Raw genomic sequence first — 17,221 nt, 5'->3', positions numbered from 1 at the left:
TGTCTGCTCTGAGAAAACAGAAATGATCCCCACCTACCACTTATCACCAGAGGATTAGAAGGGTCCTTTGATTTAGTGCCTATTTTCTTATTTGCTCAGTTAGCCTAAATCTTCTCCTGGCTTGATTTCTTTCCTCTCATGCCTTTTTCACTTTTTAAAAACTGAAGTTCTTATTTTGAGATAATTGTAGATTTATATGCAGCAGCTGAGACAGAGAGATAGCCCATGTTCCTTTTACCTAGTTTCCCCCAATGAAACATCTGGTCAAACTATAGTACAGTGTTACAACTGGGATATTGGGAATGATACAGTCAGATACAGAGCATTTCCATCACAAGAGTCCCTCAGGTTGTCCTTTTATAGCTACACCCACCTTCCTCCCTAATCGCACTCCTTCCCCACTCTGGAAATCATTAAACTGTTCTCCATTTCTATAATTTTGTTATTTCATGAATGTTACATAAATGGAATCATAAAATATCTTTTGGTAATCTGTGGGATTGGCTTTTTGCCACTCAACATCATTCTTTAGAGCTTCATCCAGGTGTGTGTATCAGTGATTCATTGCTTTTTATTGTTGAGTACTATTCCATGGTATGGATGTACCACAGTTGGTTTATTCACTCCTTGAAGAACATCTGGTTTGTTCCCAGTTTTGGGCTATTAGGACTGAAGCTGCTGTAAATATTCATGTTACTGGGTTTTCTGTGAATAGAAGTCTTCGTTTCTCTGGAATAAATACCCAGCAGTGAAACAGCTAGGTTATGTGGTAGTTTTATGTTTGTTTGTTTGTTTGTTTTTAAGAAACTGCCAAACTGTTTTCTAGAGTAGTTCTACTATTTTATATATTCCCATCAGCAATGTGTGAGTGATCTAGTTTCTCTCCATCCTTGTCCACATTTATTGTCGTATTTTTATTTTAGTCATTCTGGTAGATGTGATGTAATATCTCATTGTGGTTTAAATTTGCATTTCTCTAATGGCTAATGACGTTGAATATCTTTTCATGTACTTATTTTCCATCTGTTTATTTTCTTTGGTGAAATACTGCTGTTAGGTCTGATAGAATAATTGAATCGATGCTCCCTCCCCTGGGAACTGACCTTTAGGCCACTTCACAATGGACATTTCACTTGCTTAGACCACATTCCACCTGCTATTATCTCTCCCCTCGGAGTTTCCCAGAATCCCGAACTGCACAGAGAATTCTCCTCCCAGAAAAAGCCCGCCTAGAGTCCTTTAAAAACCTCTGACTCCAAGTCCCTGGGGGCTCTAGTAAGATATATGGAGCCATTTTGGGGCTGAGCCCATTTGGTATCCAGAAAATCTAATAAATTCATAATTCTTCACCCCTTTTGGCCTCATGCATTCCTCCTTCGGCTACCCTAACAATTGCTTTATGTCTTTTGTCCATTTTTAATTGGATTGCTTATTTTTTTACTATTGAATTGTGAGTGTTCTTTATATATTTTGTATAGTATTCTTTTGTTGGATATGTGGTTTGTACATATTTTCTCCCAATCTACAGCTTGTTTTTTCATTCTCTTAGCAGGGTCTTTCAGAGTAAAAGTTTTTTTTTATTTCAATGAAGTCTAGTTTATTAATTTTTTTGTTTATGGATTGTACTTTTAATGTCAAGTCTAAGAACTGTCAGGGTTAGGTCCCAAAGATTTTCTTCTATGTTTTGTTCTAAAATTCTTACAATTTTACATTTAGGTCTGTGTTGTTAATTTTTTTTCTATGATTGTCAAGGAAAATTCTTCATTGCTAACAGAACAAGAGCACAGAACTAAATATTTGATTGTCTTTCTTGCCAGTTACTCCTTTTATATCTTACTAGAGGCCCAGTGCATAAAATTCATGCACGGGGGAGTGGGGGGTCCCTCAGCCCAGCCTGCACCCTCTCGCAATTCTGGATTCCTCAGGGGATGTCCGACTGCCAGTTTAGGCCTGATTGCCCCTAACCACTCTGCCTGCCTGCCTGATCACCCCTAACTGCTCGCCTGCCTGCCTGATCGCCCCTAACTGCCTCTGCCTCGGCCCCCGCCATGGTGGCTTCATCCGGAAGGATGTCCAGAATGACGTCCAGAAGGTTGTTCAGCTGTCCAGTCTAATTAGCATATTACGCTTTTATTATTATAGATTGGAAAACATGATCCATTTGGAGTTAATTTTTGTGTGTCTCTGTTGTTTGGTGCATATCTATTTAGGATTGCTATGTCTTGATGGATTGATCCTTTTATCATTATATAAGTGTCCCTTTCAGTCTGCAGTAATTATTTTTGCTCTGAAGTTTACTTTATTAAGTATTAATATAGTACCCTAATTTCTATGATATATCTTTTCTCATTTTCTTAGGTTAAACTGCCTATAATCATATATGAAGTGAGTTTCTTATGAGAGCATATAGTTGGGTTATGATTTTTTAAAAAATATTCTGTCAATCTCTGTCTTTCATTTGGTGTTTTTGGACTATTTACAGTTAATGTAATTACTGGTATGTTAGGGTTCACATCTGCCTTTTTGAGTTTTTTTTCTTTCTTTTTTTTTCCTGCCTTCCTATGGGTTCTTAAATATTTTTTAGAATTCTATTTTGACTTATCTATAATATCTTTAAATATAGTGTTTCTCTTGGATGCTGTAGGTATTACATAATCTATACATAATTGATCAGAGTCTACTAATATTATTTTACCAGTTTAAGAGAAGTATAAAAACTTTACTTCTCTTTACCTTCCTTTGTATATAATTGCCTTAAATATTTCCTCTATGTGCATTTTGAACACATGACAGTGTTACAGTTATGCTTCAACTGCCAAATATAGTTTAGAAAATGCAAGAGGAGAAAGAAAATCTGTTGTATTTACCCATATTTTTTATTGCTGTGTTGTGTCTTTTTCTTTTAAAAATATTTTTATTGGTTTTTAGAGGGGGAGGAAGAGTGAGAGAGAGAAACATCTATGTGAGAGTGAAACATGGATCAGCTGCTTGCTGCACAGCCCCCCATCAGGGATTGAGCCCACAACCTGGCCTGTGCCCTGACTGGGAATCGAACTGGCAACCTTTTGGTGTATGGGATGATGCCCAACCTACTGAGCCACACTGGCCAAGATGTGGTGCCTTTTTTCTAATACTGCTTCTGGCACCAAATGTTTCACTGTGTGTCCTAGACTTCAACTAAATTCTAACACTATCTACCCAGAGTTATTGTCAGACTCCACAGGTTTAAGGGCTTAGTCCTGCTGCAAAATTATCTCCATTTCAAAGATCAAATACAAATAGGCAACCCACACTTTTTCCCAGCTGGAATACAAATTCGGGAGTCCTCATAACACTCCCTCGATATGATAATTCACTAGGACAGTGGTCGGCAAACTCATTAGTCAACAGAGCCAAATTTCAACAGTACAACGATTGAAATTTCTTTTGAGAGCCAAATTTTTTAAACTTAAACTATATAGGTAGGTAGGTACATTGTTACTAACTTAATTAGGGTACTCCTAAGCTGGCCTTTGCTAAAAACGTCCTCAATCTGAGGGGTCGACCTCAGCGAATGTACCCCCACTTCTTCTAACACCACTCCTTCAAAATAGACTCACCCAGGCCAAAAACCGACTTCTGCACATGGGCCACGAAGTTTCAATCACACCGTATGTGTGCTCCCACGCGTGGTATTTTGTGGAAGAGCCACACTCAAAGGGCCAAAGAGCCGCATGTGGCGCGCGAGCCACAGTTTGCCGACCACTGCACTAGGACAACTCAAAGAACTCAGAAAAACATTTTACTTACATTTACTGGCTTATTATAAAGGATACAACTCAGGAACAGCCAATGGAAGGCATAAAGCAAGGTATCCGGGGAGTGGAGAGGGAGTGGAGGTACCACAGAGCTCCCATGCCCTCTCTGGACATGCCACTTTCAGAAACTCAATGAAGTCACTGACCTGAAAGCTCTCTAAACTCCATTGTTTAGAGATTTACATGGAGGCTTCACTAGGTAGGCATGATTGATTAAATCATTAGTGATTGGACTCCATGGAGGTATGGTAATGAAAGTTTCTTTTCAAAATTTTTTTATTTAATATATTTTTATTGATTTCAGAGAGGAAGGAAAAGGGAGAGAGATATAGAAACATCAATTGGCTGCCCCCTGCACACCCCACAGTAGGGATCGAGACTGGAACCTGGGCATGTGCCCTGACTGGGAATCGAACCGTGACCTCCTTGTTCATAAGTCAACGGTCAACCACTAAGCCATGCCAGCTGGGTGGTACTCAAAGTTTCAACCCTATAATCATGGCAAGGCATTTCTGATGACCAGCTCCCAACCTGAAGCTATCGAATAACCCCCCAACCCCACTTCTATAGCCTGGAGCCATTTCATTAGCATATAAAAGACCTTATCATTTAGGAGATTCCAGAGATTTGGAGAGCTCAATACATTTTATTAGTAGTATTATTATCTTTTCCTTTTTTTGTTTTGTTTTATTCTTATCTTCTTTTCCTCTTTTATAGTTATATTTTCTTTTGTGGTTGTTTTGCTTTGGGGATCTCTTGTATGTCTTTGTTTCCTGTTTGGTTTTTTTTTGTTTTGCCCTGTCAGCACCAGTACAACAGCTCATTTGATGTGGCTGGGGCTGAACTTCTCAGTTAACCAGCCTGAAAGGAGGTCCCACCCACAAACGGGAAAATAACAATCAAGACCCAATTACAACAGGAGAGCCCAAATAACCCACAAAAGGGTCATTCCTAGAGCATCGAGTTCAGCCATTTAAGGAGACTACATTACTGGGTTCCACAGGACATTTTCTACAAAAGTCCACCCCATGAAGACTGGGAGTCATCAGTAGGCTTATCTAATACATAGAAATAAGCACGAAGAGACAACTAAAATGGGGAGACAAAGAAACAACCCCAAATTAAAGAAAAAGAGAAATCTCCAGAAAAATACCTAAGTGAGATGAAGGTAAGCCATTTATCAGACATAGATTTCAGAGTAATGGTTATAAGCATGCTCAAGGAACTTACTGATAACTACAAGGAACTTAATGGGAATTATAAGGAACATAGTGGATACTACATCATAAAATAGGACATAGAAACTATGAATAATAACAAGGCAAAAATGAGGAATACTATATCTGACATCAGCAATACTGAAAGCAAGTAAAAGCAGGTTTGATGAAGCAGAAGATGGAATCAGCAATTTGGAAGACAAGGTAGAAAAAAATCTCAATTAGAGCAGCAAAAAGAAAAACACACTTAAAAAACACAAGGAGAGTTTAAGGAAATTTTGGAACAACATGAAATGGAACAAAATCCACATCATAGGGGTACCAGAGGGAAAAGAAAGTGAGCAAGGGATAGAAAACCTGTTTGAAGAAATAATAACAGAAAACTTCCCTAACCTGGTGAAGGAAAAAGTCACTCAAGTTCAGGAAGCACAGAGAGTCACAGTCAAGAGGAACACAAAGAGACCCACACCAAGACAAATTGTAATTAAAATGGCAAAGGTTAAAGACAAATCTTAAGGGCAGTAAGAGGGAGATAGCCATTTATCTACAAAGGAGCTCCCATAGGGTATGTCAGCTGATTTCTCAACAGAAACACTACAGGCCAGAAGGGAATGGCATGAAGTATTCAAAGTATTGAAAAGTAAGGACCTGAAACCAATACTGCTTTGTCCAGCAAAGTTATTATTCAAAATTGAAGGTTAAATAAAGAGCTTCCCAGACTAAAAAGGACTAAAAGAGTTTATTAACACAAAACCAGCATTGCAAGAAACGCTAAAGGGACTATTGTAAGAAGAAGAAGAAATAGGAAGAGAGCAAGAAGAACATAGGATAAAAAATGGCAATAAATAATAACCTTAAATGTAAATGGATTAAGTGCTTCAATAAAAAGAATAGAGCAGCTGAATGGATAAGAAAACATGATACATATATATGTTGTTCACAAAAGACCTGCCTCAAAACAAATGACTCACACAGGTTGAAAGCGAAGGGATTAAAAAATATTTCTTAAGCAAATAGAAACAAATAAACAAAAAAAGCAAGGTAGCATTACGTATATTTGACAAAATGGACTTCACAACAAATGCTACTAGTATAACAAGAGAAAAAAATCACTACATAATACTAAAGGGAATGATTCCACAAGAAAATATATCCCTTGTAAACATATATGCACCCAATAGAGGATCACCCAAATATATAAAAATCTCTTGATGGAATTTAAAGGAGAGACTGACAACAATACAGTCATAATGAGAGACTTTAACGCCCCCCTGACATCACTGGATAAATCTTTCAGACAAAAAATCAACAAGAAAGCAGGACCTTAAATATCACACTAGATCAGATGGATTTAATTGCTATTTACAGAACATTTCATCCTAAACCTGCAGAATATACATTCTTCTCAAGTACAAATGGACAGTCTCAAAGATAAACCACAAGTTAGGACACAAAATAAGTCTCTTAAAAGTGTAAGAAAAATGAAATTATATCAAGCGTCTTCTCAGAACACAACGGCATGAAGGTAGAAATCAACTACAATTAAAAAAACTCAAAAACATTCAAACACATGGAAGTTAAATAGCATGTTATTAAACAATGAATGGGTTACCAATGATACCAAGCAAGAAATAAAAAACTTCCTGGAATAAAATGAAAAAACAACAACACACACACAACAATGCAAAATCTATGGGACATAGCCAAAACAGTACTGACAGGGAAGTTTATAGCTTTACAGGCCTACCTCAAGAAAGAAGAAAAAGCTCAAAGTAACCCTACAACTAAAAGAATTACAAAGAGAACAGCAAGAAAAGTTCTGAGGAAGTAGAGGGAAGGAACTAATAAAGACCAGAGTGGAAATAAATGACAAAGAAACTAAAAAAATACAAAGGTTCAATGAAAACAAGAGCTGGTTCTTTGAAAAGATAAACAAGATAGGTGAACCTTTAGCCAGACTCATCAAGAAACAGAGAGAGGACCCCAATAAATAAAATCAGAAACAAAAGTGGTGATGTAACAACTGACACCACAGAAATACAGAGGATGGTAATAAACTAGACAACCTGGATGAAATGGACAAATTCTTGGAAACATACAATCTTACAAAACTCAATCAGGAGGAATCAGAAAACCTGAATAGGCCGATAACAGCTAAAGAAATTGAAGAACTGAAAAGACAAACAAACAAACAAACAAAAAACTCTCAGCAAACAAAAGGCCTGGACCGAAAGGATTTACAGGTGAGTTTTACCTAACATTCAAAGTAGAACTAATACCTATCCCCCTCACACTATTCCAAAACACTCAAGAAGAAGGAAGACTTTGAAGCTTTTTTTATGAGGCCAGCATTATCCTAATTCCAAAACCAGATAAAGAAATTACAAAAAAGAAAATTATAGGCCAATATCCCTGATGAACAGAGTGCTAAAATACTCAATAAAATATTAGCAAATTGGATCCAGCAATATACTAAAAAGATCATACACCATGATCAAATGGGATTTATTCCAGGGATGCAAGGCTGGTACAATATTCGCAAATCAATAAACGTGAATACATCACATAAACAAATTGGAAGACAAAACCACATGATCATATCAATAGATACAGAAAAAGCATTCGACAAAATCCAGCACCATTTATGTATGTATGTATGTATGTATGTATGTATGTATGTATTTTTATTGATTTCAGAGAGGAAGGGAGAGGGAGAGAGAGATAGAAACATCAATGATGAGAGAAAATCATTGATCAGCAGTACACCCCCTATTGGGGTTCAAGCCTGAAACCCAGGCATGTGCCCTTGATTGGAATTGAACCCAGAACCTTTCAGTCCTCAGGTTGACACTCTATCCACTGAGCCAAATCAGCTAGGGCTCCAACACCCTTTTTTGATAACAACTCTAAGTAAAGGGGAATAGAATGATCATACCTCAACATAATAAAGTCCATATGTGACAAACCTACAGCCAACATCGTACTCAATGGGCAGAAACTAAAAGCGTTTCCCTTAAGAACAGGTACAAGACAAGGATGCCCACTTTCACCACTCATACTCAATATAGTCCTGGAAGTCCTAGCCACAGCGATCAGACAAGAAGAAGAAAATAAAAGGCATCCAAATTGGAAAGGAGAAAGTAAAACTCATTATTTGAAGATGACATGATAGTATACATAGAAAACACTAAAGACTCCACCAAATAACTGCTAGTTTTAATATATAAATTTAGCAAACTAGCAGGATACAAAATTAACATCTGGAAATTGGTGGCATTTTTTAAAAAATTTCTTTATTGGTTAAGGTATTACAAATGTGTCCTCATCCCCCCATTAACCCCCAACCTCCCCCCAAACCCCCCCTCCCCACACTCATACTATCATCCCCCTGTTGTCCGTGTCCATTGGTTTGGCTTATATGCATGCATACAAGTCCTTTGGTTGATCTCTTCCCCTTATCCCCACCCTCCTCTACTTTCCCTCTGGGGATTGATAGTCTGATCGCTGTTTCTCTGTCTTTGGGTCTGTCCCTGTTCATGTTGTTCTCTATATTCCACAGTCTATGTTGTTCTCTATATTCCACAAATGAGTGAGATCATGTGGTATTTATCTTTCTCTGACTGGCTCATTTCACTTAGCATAATGCTCTCCAGTTCCATCCATGCTGTTGCAAATGGTAAGAATTCCTTCTTTTTTACCGCAGCGTAGTATTCTATTGGTAGATGTACCACAGTTTAATTGGTGGCATTTTTATAGACCAATAATGAACTCTCAGGAAGAGGAACTAAAAAACAATCCCATTTACCATTGCAAAAAAAAAAAAAAAGATACCAGGAATAAATTTAACGAAGGAGGTAAAAACCTATACCCAGAAAACTATAGGATATTGAAAAAAGAAGTAGAGGAAGATACAAACAAGTGGAAGCATATACTGTGTTCATGGATTAGAAGAATTAACATAATTAAAATGTCCATGCTATCCAGAGCATCTACAGGTTCAACACAATCCCTAATCAGCTGCCAATGGCATATTTCACAGATCTAGAACAAATATTCCAAAAATATATATGGAACCAAATAATACTTTGAATAGCCACAGTAACTCTGAGAAAGAAGAAGAAAATTAGAGGGATCACAATACCAGATTTCAAGTTATACTACAAAGCTATTATAATCAAAACAACCTAGTACTGGTGCAAGAACAGACACATAGATCAATGGAACAGAACAGAGACCTCAGAAATCAACCCAAGCCATTACACTCAATTAATATTTGACAAAGGAGACAAGAACATACATGGAGTAAATGGTTTTGGGAACATTGAGCAGATACTAGTACGTGAAAAAAAAAGAAACTAGATTGACAACTTATGCCATACACAAGAATAAACTCGAAATGGATAAAAGCCTTAAATTTAAGTCATAAAACCATAAAAATCCTAGAAGAAACCATAGGCAGTAAAATCTCTGATGTCTCACTTAGCAGAATTTTCGAAGATACATCACCTAGGGCAGTGGTCGGCAAACTGCGGCTCACAAGCCACATGCAGCTCTTTGGCCCCTTGAGTGTGGCTCTTCCACAAAATACTGACTTCTGCGCATGGGCCACGAAATTTCAATAGCACTATATGTGCGCGCCTGCACATGGTATTTTGTGGAAGAGCATGTGGCTCGCGAGCCGCAGTTTGCCAGCCACTGACCTATGGCAAGAGAAACAAAGGAAAAAATAAACAAATGAGACCACATCAAAATAAAAAGTTTCTGCACAGCAAAAGAAATCATCCTCAAAATTAAAAGGGAGCACACTATATGGGAGAACATATCTGCCAATGATACATCTGATAAGGGGTTAAATTCTAAAACATATAAAGAACTCATACAGTTTGACAAAATGAAATCAAACAGTCCAATTTAAAAATGGGAAAAAGACCTGACTAGACACTTCTCCAAAGAGGACATAGAGATGGCTGAGACATATGAAAAAAATATTCAATGGTACTAATCATCAGTGAGATTCAAATTAAAACTACAATGAGGTATCACTTTACACCTGCCAGAATGGCTACCATTAATAAATCAACAAATATCAAGCGCTGGTGAGGATGTGGAGAAAGGAGAATCCTAGTACACTGCTGGTAAGAATGCAGACTGGTGCAACCATTGTGAAACAGTATTGAAATAATTAAAAATGGATTTGATTCCCAGTCAAGGGCACATATCTGGGTGGCAGGTTTGATCATTGGCCCCAGTCAATTAATTGCATCTCACCTCTCTCCCTCCTTCCCTCCCTCTCTCTCCCCCTCTGTTCCTTCCTCCATCCCCCCCTATCCCTTCCCCGCTTCCATGCTTTATAAAAATCAATGGAAGGCCGCCTGGTGTCGCTCAGTGGTTGAGCATCCACCTATGACCCACATGGTTTGATCTCCAGTCTGAGCACATGCCTGGGTTGCAGGCTCGGTTCCCAGTGGGGAGCATGCAGGAGGCTGCCAATCAATTATTCTCTCTCATCATTGATGTTTCTGTCTCTCTCTCTTCCTCTCTAAAATTATATATATATATAAAGCAGAAATATGCTAATTGACTCTCATACCATCGCAAAAGATGGCAGCGCCCACAGCCAATAAGGAGGGAATATGCTAATTGACTGCCACACCCTAAAAGATGGCAGCTCCCACAGCCACAAGATGGCAGCGTCCAGTCCCCTCATCCCCGCCAGGGTGGCAAGCGCGGCAAGGGGGCAGGCCTGGCCTTGCCGCACACCTGCCTCTGGAATCCCCCAACCGCCCAGGGCTGGCCCGAGGCGCAGGCAAGCCTCGGATGGTGGCTTCCCAGCTGACACCTGAGGCACAGGCAAGCCATGGATGGCGGCTGCCCAGCTGCCCAAGGCCACCTGAGGCTCAGGTAACCAGGGCCGGCCAAGGCTTGTGCTGCCGGCAGTGGCAGCAGCAGAGGTGTGATGGGGCGTTTGCTTCTCCTGATCGCCGGGTTGCCTCTCGCCCCTGAGGGCTCCCGGAATGTGAGAGGGGGCAAGCACATGCACCAGGCCTCTAGTATTTAATAAAATAAAAACCAATGGGAAAAATATCCACTGGTAAGGATTAACATGCACAAAAATAATTAAAAATGAACTGTTTCATCCAGCAATCCCACTTCTGGGACTATATCCTAACAATCCTAAAACATCAATCAGAAAGAATATATGCACTCCTATGTTCATAGCAGCGTTATTTCCAATAGTCAAGATCTGGAAACAGTCCAAGTGCCTATTAGTAGATGAGTGGTAAAAAATGCTGTGGTACATTTACACAGTGGAATATTATGCAGCTGTAGAAAAAAAGAAGGATCTCTTACTCTTAGAAACAGCATGGAGGGATCTGGAGATTATTATGCTAACTAAATAATATAAGTCAGTCAGAGAAAGACAGATATCACATGATCTCAATTATATGTGGAATCTAATGAACAGAATAAACTAACGAACAAAATAGGTCCAGAGACATGGAAGCATGGAACAGACTGACAGATCTTACAGGGAATGGTGGGGTGGTGTGGGGGGAGGGGGAGGATAAGAAGAGATTAATCAAAGAACTTACATGCATATATGCATAGCCCATGAGCACAGATAACAGTGCAGTGAAGGCCTGGGATAGGACAGGAGCCAGGAGGAGTGGGGCAAAGGGGTCAGGCAGGGAATGGGATGCATCTGTAATATCCTCAACAATGAAAATAAAGTTTAAAAAATCTTTGAGAGGTAATTCTAATATCTGTCATCTCACTGTTGGCATCGATTGATTATTGATTGTCTCTTTTTTATTCAGCTTGAGATCGTCCTGGTTCTCAGTATGAGAGTGATTTTCCCAATAAAACTTACGTTTTTTTTCTTAATGTGTTAGGAGATCTGGGTCTTCTTTAAGCTTTCAGTTATAGGTGGCTTTCTCTGGCATGGTGTTGTCTGTGGGATGGTTTTGCCACCTTGTTAGTACCAGGTTGAGGGGAGTCCAGATTCCCCACTTAGCCCTGCTGACATGTGAAGTAGAGGGAGCTCCTTGTTTACTGATCAGGGGTGGCAGTTCCTGCAGCGTCCACATGGTCTCCATGGACACTGCATTGGAGGTGACAGTTCTAACTCCCCATTGTGCCTCCTATACTTCCCCATCGGGACAGAGAAAGGGCATTTTGTTACTTCAAGGTGAGGTTGCAAGTCCAGTCTGCCTTTTAGTCTACTGACCCTACAGGGGTGGAGGGGCTCCTTACCATCCGGCAGAAAGGGAAGTCTCGGCTTTCTACGTGGGCCTCTCCGACATCATCCTTGTTGGAGTGTTGAGCACCCTGTTACTGTCTCATGGGGTTGGATGTATCCATTCACACTCAGCCTTTGCTGGTAGGGATGGAGATGGAGCTACAGTTTTTCTGTGTAATTTGGTGCCAGTGTGGAAATTGACTGAAGGTTTTCTGTCCTGCTAGGTTGCCCCTTAGCAATTTTATGCAGATAACAACTTGGCATTCTAGACCATTCCTCCTTCAAGACTAATGAAATAAGAGAAACTATACACACGTAAGATAGTTTCATGTAATATGAAAACAGCAGCACAATTTCTCTGCAATAGAATAGGAAGTATTTTATTGGTTGGGGTTTGTTTGGGCTTTTGTTGTTGGGTTGCTAGCTTTTTCGGGTGCAAGTTTGGAATCTGTGAGGCAAAAGGAAAACCCAGTGAACTCATTGTCATGTCTTTTCTCAGATCCCAAAGTCTCTATCTGGTCTGCCTTTGTCTCTCCTCCACTCAGAGTCTTCTTATATTTGTTCTGTATATAATGCCTAGGGGTCCCCATTGTGCTTAGCAGGAGAAATAAGGAGAAGTACATCTACTGCCTCGTCCAGAGTGTGGCAGTTGCTTTTTTCTTTCAAGGCCAGCAGTTGTAACTCCTTATACCAAATCCTCATTCTGAGTATTGCATCCTATGTAAATCTGATGCCACAGGGGCAGAAACAGTGCACCCATCCTGGTTCATTTGGAGGTTAGCTCACAGTGGATAGGGCTCTGTGCCGTATAGCCAGAGAAACCACATGCTGTTAGGCAGGAGCTCTTGGTCTCCAGTGTTACACTGTCCCTTATTCTGTCTCCCTAGTTATTAATCTTGGTAGTCTTTTCCTGAAAATCAGTGACTTGGTATTTACATTTTTATTTTACTGTTTTCCCACAGATAAGGTTAGTAATTCAAAGATGATAGATTACTAACATTTCAATTTTATTTTACAAAATACTAAAGAAATTTAAAGTACTCTTTTCCTTATCTAGGCATTGAAAAACAATTTAGGCCTTTTTATTTACATAACTTAGAAGAAGATATAGAAGAGGACGTGCAGAGTTTAAAGGTAAGTAATAGAGCAGATGCTAAAAATGTTAATATATTTTTAGTCATGAAAACCAAAGCAATATAATGTGTTACTGAGATTGGAGGTAAGCTAGCTTGGTAGCCACATAAAAGAAAATTATCAATTTTATGACGATATCAACTTGGCATTCACATTCTGGACCCATTCCCTCTTCGAGACTAATGAAATGAGAGAAACTGTACACAGCAATGTGAAAACAGAAGCACAATTTCTCTTGAATAGAATAGGAATTTCCCTAGGTGCATCAGTCAATTGGAAGAGGTCTTGAAAAATAGAAAGCCAACAGAATTACATTTGCTGAAACATGTAACAGAAAAGGCAAAGCTAACCCAGAACACAATGCTGAAGAAGTACCAGAGGAGCAAGTCTTGAGTCAATATAGAGAAGAAACAGCATGGCACCTAAGACATTGGCAAGGAGATTACTTGGGGTCCACAGTTGTATCAGTCATACAAGTTGGCTCCTCTCCCTAATTGCCTTGTGCTGAGCAACAAATGGAAGCAGCAGCTGCTTTGGGCTGAAGCGGTAAGTTTGAAGCCTGGAGTCAGAGAGGTGTGTCAAAGACAGTACCAACTAACCAACAAAGGGGAGCAGAGACCTGCCTTTCATACACACTCGGGAAAGGAGCTGCTGTCATTAGTCTTCCAGCAATATACTGCTGGAATCATGAAAAGGAGACTACAGTGAATAAAACGGGCAGGCAAATAGCAATTTTAAAATACAAAAAAGGAAAAACATTTGGACAGTTAAGAATTGCCAGACTTTCACACTTTAAAAGAGAGACATCTACTGCAAGCCAAGAAAGCCATCAAAGGGGGATCATGAAAGATAGTCACTAAGGCAGAAAAGCATTAGCACAGTAATCAGTAATAGTTCATATGATAAAAGGTTCAATTCACAATGTTGATAATAATAGCTTTAAATATGTACATGCTCATGAAAACATGGCCTCAAAGTATGGAAAGCAAAAATTGGCAGAACTCAAAGAAAAAATAGACAAATCCACAATCATAGTTGGAGATTTTAATACAAATTTCCTTCTAATTTGTAGAACAAACAAACAAAATTTGTCAGTAAGGATATAGAAATTTTGAAGAACATAATTAACACATTTGACCTAATGGAAATATCTAAAACAGTGTGTCTGATAACTGCAGAATACTTATCTTTAAAGGCTTTTCTGAACATACAGAACATTTTCACAAATTGACCTTGTACTGGAATATAAAACGAGTCTCAATCAGTTTGAAGAATTGTGATCACATAAAGAGTGATTGCATTCTCTGACTGCATTTCAGTTATGCTAGAAATTAATGAGAAGATAATTAGAAAATTCCATTGGTTAGAAGTTAACAAATATACTTTTAAATACCCTTTGGGTAAAAAAAAAATAATAATGGAATTTAGAAAATATTTGGAGCTAACAAAATGCTACATATTAAAATGTACATAATTTGCAAAGGAGTACTTAATAGTAAAATATAGTCATTGATTTATATATATATCAAAGTCTGAAAATGAATTAGCCAAACATTCATCTAGAGAAGATAGCAAAATAAATCTAGAGCAAATAGAAAGCAGGAAGAAGAGAAGAGCATAAATTAGTGACAAAAAAAGCAGCTAATAGAGGATCAAAAAATTTAAACGTTGGTTCTTTGAAAAGGCTAATAAAACCAACTAGTTAAGACCAGGGAAAATAGAAGACTGAAATAATGAGTTAAAGAGGCATCACTATAGCTCCTGTAGACATCAATGTGGTATTAAGAGGATATTGTGAACAGCTGTTTGCTAATTAATTTTAGAACTTAGATAAAATGGGCAAATATCTAGAAATAAAGTATAACTTAGCAAAACTGACTCAAATAGAGTTAAAAACCTGCTATTCCTGTAACCACTAAAAAAGATAGAATCAGTGATGGAAAATTCTTCCCATTAAGAAAATTCCACAGCCAGGTAGCTTCATCAATGATTTCTACCAAATATTCAATGAATACATTATTTCAATCTTATAAATTTGTCCAGATAATAGAGCAGAGAATTCTCCCAGACTCATTTTATGAGACTAGCATATCCTTTTTCCCCAGACTTGAAAAAGAAGATACAAGAAAGGAAAATTACAGGCCAATCACACTTAATATAGAAAGATGGTCCTGAATAAAATATGGCCAAATGAGTCCATCAATGGACAATAGAAAAGATATGTGGCCTCATTAACAGAGAAAAGCAGAATGAATTGATTATAATTTTTCATCACTAAGATCAACATTTTTATTTTTATTTTTTTACAGAGAGGAAGGGAGAGGGATAGAGAGTTAGAAACATCGATGAGAGAGAAACATCGATCAGCTGCCTCCTGCACACCCTCTACTGGGGATGTGCCCACAACCAAGGTACATGCCTTTGACCGGAATCGAACCTGGGACCCTTCAGTCAGCAGGCCAATGCTCTATCCACTGAGCCAAACTGGCTAGGGCAAGATCAACATTTTTAAAAGATTGGTAATACCAACTGTTGGTGAAAATGCAGCGTAAGAAGCACTCCCCATGCACTATTTGTTAAGAGTGTGAATTGGTTGCCCTAGCCAGTTTGGCTCAGTGGTTGGAGTGTCGGCCCATGGACTGAAGGGCCACAGGTTCGATTCCGGTCAAGGGCATGTACCATTGCAGCTAAATCCCCAGCTCCATTCAGGGCATGTGCGAGAGGCAACCAGTGAATGTGTCTCTCTCACGTCAATGTATTTCTTTCTCTCTCTCTCTCTCTCTCTCTCTCTCTCTCTCTCTCTCTCTCTCTCTTTCTCTGTCTCTCCCCATCCCTTCCACTTATTCTAAAAAAATCCATGGAAAAAATATCCTTGAGTAAGGATGAACAACAACAACAAATGGAGTGTGAATTGGTGAAGTTTATTGAAAATGAAGCATCTATGAAACTTTTAAAAGCATATAATTGTTGTAGCAATTCTACTCTTAATAATCTACGCACATGTATGCTCAAAGATTTAGGTCTAGGAGTTCCTTGCACCTTAGTTTTTTAGAGTAAAAAATTGGAAACAACCCAAATAATTTATAAGTAAATATATTAGATTATGATTCATTGAAACTACAGATATATAGCCATTTAAAAGAGATAGAACTGACATATAATGATACAGAAAGATCTTGAAGACTTGTTGTTAGTGAAAAAATGTCAAAATATACTTAAAGTATGATCCTTTTGAATATATGTGTGTGTATATGTACATATGTACATATTTCAAAATACATATGCAAATACCTAGAGAGATTAAAAGGATGAACAACCTACTCTGAGTAAGGATTACCTCTAGGGACTGGAAAAGAGTGTGGGTTGGAAGAAACAACATTCAGGTGTTGCTCTGTGTGACTGTGCACAATTTGAGTCTTTTAAAAGAAATTTGTACTTATATATTTTGTGTAATAAAACATAAGTATCAAGACAAAACAATCCTATATAATAAAACCCTAATATGCAAATTGACCGAACGGTGGAATGACCAGAACGACTGATCACTATGACGTGCACTGACCACCAGGGGGCAGATGCTCAATGCAGGAGCTGCCCCCTGGTGGTTAGTATGCTCCCACAGGGGGAGTGCTGCTCAGCCAGAAGCTGGGCTTATGGCTGGCGAGTGCAGCGGCGGTGGCAGGAGCCTCTCCTGCATCCACTGCAGGAGGGCGGTAAGGAGCGAGGGGTTCTAGACTACAAGAGCCCCAGACTGTGAGAGGGATGTCTGCCTGCCGGCTTAGGCCCGATACCCAGGGGGATCAGGCCTAAGCCGGCAGGCAGACATCCCTCTA

The 17,221-nt window shown here is 38.9% G+C and overlaps 1 protein-coding gene across 2 annotated transcripts in view; it reads left to right on the top strand.

Moving 5' to 3' along the window:
• RIPK1 (receptor interacting serine/threonine kinase 1) overlaps positions 1–17,221 on the top strand; it is a 45,648-nt gene that overhangs the window by 19,252 nt on the left and 9,175 nt on the right. For both annotated transcript variants that reach the window (XR_002828485.1, XM_006085702.3), the window contains exon 7: positions 13,312–13,388. Coding sequence is in view for 1 of the 2 variants with exons in the window: in XM_006085702.3 (XP_006085764.1) it covers positions 13,312–13,388 (77 nt within the window). In the remaining variant the exon portion in view is untranslated. The remainder of the gene's footprint in view (positions 1–13,311; positions 13,389–17,221) is intronic.

Source organism: Myotis lucifugus, unplaced genomic scaffold (genome assembly GCF_000147115.1).
Source record: "Myotis lucifugus unplaced genomic scaffold, Myoluc2.0 scaffold_21, whole genome shotgun sequence".
Lineage (NCBI taxonomy): Eukaryota > Metazoa > Chordata > Mammalia > Chiroptera > Vespertilionidae > Myotis > Myotis lucifugus.
The sequence above is the reverse complement of the archived record's forward strand: the minus strand, read 5'-3'. Positions and strand labels throughout refer to the sequence as shown.